The 2,500-nt window shown below is 41.1% G+C and overlaps 1 protein-coding gene across 1 annotated transcript in view; it reads left to right on the forward strand.

The window, feature by feature from the left end:
• The window catches only part of LOC134191934 (DENN domain-containing protein 4C-like), a 24,641-nt gene that overhangs the window by 6,090 nt on the left and 16,051 nt on the right, over positions 1-2,500 (forward strand). The window contains exons 7-13 of the mRNA XM_062660582.1: positions 1-24; positions 392-458; positions 519-574; positions 642-786; positions 1,892-1,985; positions 2,052-2,133; positions 2,207-2,246. The exon at positions 1-24 is cut by the window's left edge and continues 107 nt beyond it. Coding sequence (XP_062516566.1) covers positions 1-24; positions 392-458; positions 519-574; positions 642-786; positions 1,892-1,985; positions 2,052-2,133; positions 2,207-2,246 — 508 coding nt within the window. The remainder of the gene's footprint in view (positions 25-391; positions 459-518; positions 575-641; positions 787-1,891; positions 1,986-2,051; positions 2,134-2,206; positions 2,247-2,500) is intronic.

The following is a 2,500-nucleotide window of genomic DNA, read 5'->3' on the forward strand; positions in this document are numbered from 1 at the left end:
ACCCTCACCTATACCACTTGAACGGTGTGTGATATTTGACAGGGACAGACAGACAGACGGACAGACAGACAGACAGACAGACAAACAGACAGACAGACAGAATTGTATCATAGTTTGATGTAAGAAATAAAAGACAGACAGACAGACAGAGACATATGACAGACCACAGACAGACAGATATGTGACAGACAAATAAAGACAGAAAGATGGACGGACAGACAGACAGACAGACAGACAGACAGACTGATATATGACAGACAAATAGACAGACAGGAAGATGGACAGACAGGCAGACAGACAGACAGACAGAGACATATGACAGATAGACAGACAGACAGACAGACAGTCAACTCGTAATACAAACGCATGATGCACATTTGTACATCACCAGGTACATTTCAAATTTCATGCTCGATGTCCCATTTCCATCTCCAACGAGACCAAGAGTCCTACTTCCGGTACGTACTTCACACATACTCGGTCCTTCCAACCAACTCTCCACCTAACGTGCATTACAGATTGGCAACGAGAACGTCATGCTGTGTGAACCAGAGAGAACCCACTTGCCTCTGAGGTGAGTACATGATCATGACCTATAGACACTATGTACGTTTGTATGCAATTGTGTGTGTTGTTTGCAGTGCTGCTAATCATACTGTCATTCTGCGGTGCTTGGATCCGGATAATCTGTTGACGCTGCTTTGTTTGTTGCTGTTAGAGCAAAAAGTTATATTGCATTCGACGCGGCCGGCACTGCTGACGAGCTTTGGAGAGGCAGTTTGTTCGGTTAGGAACGTTTTGTTGGTTTGCGATTGTTTGTTTGTTTATGTGTATTTATCTGTCTGTCTGTCTGTTTGTCTGTCCATTCGTCTATTTGTCTGTCTGTCTGTCTGTCTGTCTATTTGTCTGTCTGTCTGTCTGTCTGTTTGTCTTTCTGATTGTCTGTCTGTCTGTCTGTCTGTCTGTCTATGTCTCTGTTTGTCTGTGTGTTTGTCTGTCTGTCTGTCTGTCTGTCTGTCTGTCTGTCTGTCTGTCTGTCTGTCTGTCTGTCTGTCTGTCTGTCTGTCCAATACATATATTTTCAATATTGAAATCTACAATCAACACAACTAAGCAACTCTGTCTGTCTGTCTGTCTGTCTGTCTATATGTCTGTCTGTTTGTCTGTCTGTCTGTCTGTCTGTCTGTCTGTCTGTCTGTCTGTCTGTCTGTCTCTATGTATGTCTGTCTATATGTCTGTCTGTTTGTCTGTCTGTTTGTCTGTCTGTATGTCTGTGACATTGTCTGTCCTCACATCTGTCTATTTGTCTGTCTATCTGTCTGTTTGTTTATCTGATTGTTTGTTTGCCTGTCTGTCTGTCTGTCTTTCTGTCTAACTGTTTGTCAAATTTTCATATATTTTTATACATCAAAGCTAATACAGGTGAAACTAAAGTAACAGCTAATGAACAACAAGTGTCACAACTACAATTACTGTTTGTCTGTCTGTTTTAGGTTGGTTTGGCTGTCTGATTGTCTGTCTGTCTGTCTGTCTGTCTGTCTGTCTGTCTGTCTGTTTGTCTGTCTGTCTGTCTATATGTCTATCTGTTTGTCTGTCTGTGACAGTGTCTGTCGTTACATCTGTCTATTTGTCTGTCTATCTGTATGTCTGTCTGTCTGATTGTTTGTTTGTCTGTCTGTTTGTCTGTCTGTCTTTCTGTCTAACTGTTTGTATGTCTGTTTGTTTGTCTGTGTGATTGTTTGTCTGTCTGATTGTTTGTCTGTCTGATTGTTTGTCTGTCTAACTGTTTGTCTGTCTGTCTGTCTGTCTTCCTTCCTCCCTCCCTCCCTCTCTCCCTCTCCTCTCTGCTACTGCAGCAGACAACAGCTTGACGTTTATTTTTCTTATCTAGTTGTTGTTTCCATTCAAGTGGCAATGCCCATACATTCCTCTTTGTCCATTGGCTCTATCAAGTTTTGTACATGCTCCAATGGCCTTCCTCATCGGTAAGTACATGACAGTCAGTCTTTCTCTTTATATTACGTCTCCATTTCCATAAACAATTTTTCCAGGAATTGACTCGGGCTACTTTGATCTTTATGACACACCAGAAGACGTCTGTTGTGTGAACTTGGATTCAAACAGTGTTGCACAGTAAGTGTGAATGGAATGTTGGGATTGTAATCATATTGATATTAATTAATTTATTTCCTGTTTTGTGTTGTAGCACTAAAGACTCAAAGGAATCGACGAAACTTTTGCCAAAGGTGACTTGTGTGTTTTATTTTGTTGTTTGGTAATTTTTGGGTGTGAAGAAATGGCTTGGAGTGTGTGGATTTGGTGTATGTCTGTTGCATGTTGTTGACAAGTGTGTGTGATAGGATTTGTTTTGGGGTTAGTGTATTGTGAGATGCATCCCTCTAACACAATAGTCTAGTGTATTTGAGATGCATCCCTCCAATACAATAGTCTAGTGTATTGTGAGATGCATCCCTCTAATACAATAGTCTAATGTATTGTG

The sequence above is a fragment of the Corticium candelabrum genome, chromosome 16 (genome assembly GCF_963422355.1).
Source record: "Corticium candelabrum chromosome 16, ooCorCand1.1, whole genome shotgun sequence".
In the NCBI taxonomy this organism is placed as follows: domain Eukaryota; kingdom Metazoa; phylum Porifera; class Homoscleromorpha; order Homosclerophorida; family Plakinidae; genus Corticium; species Corticium candelabrum.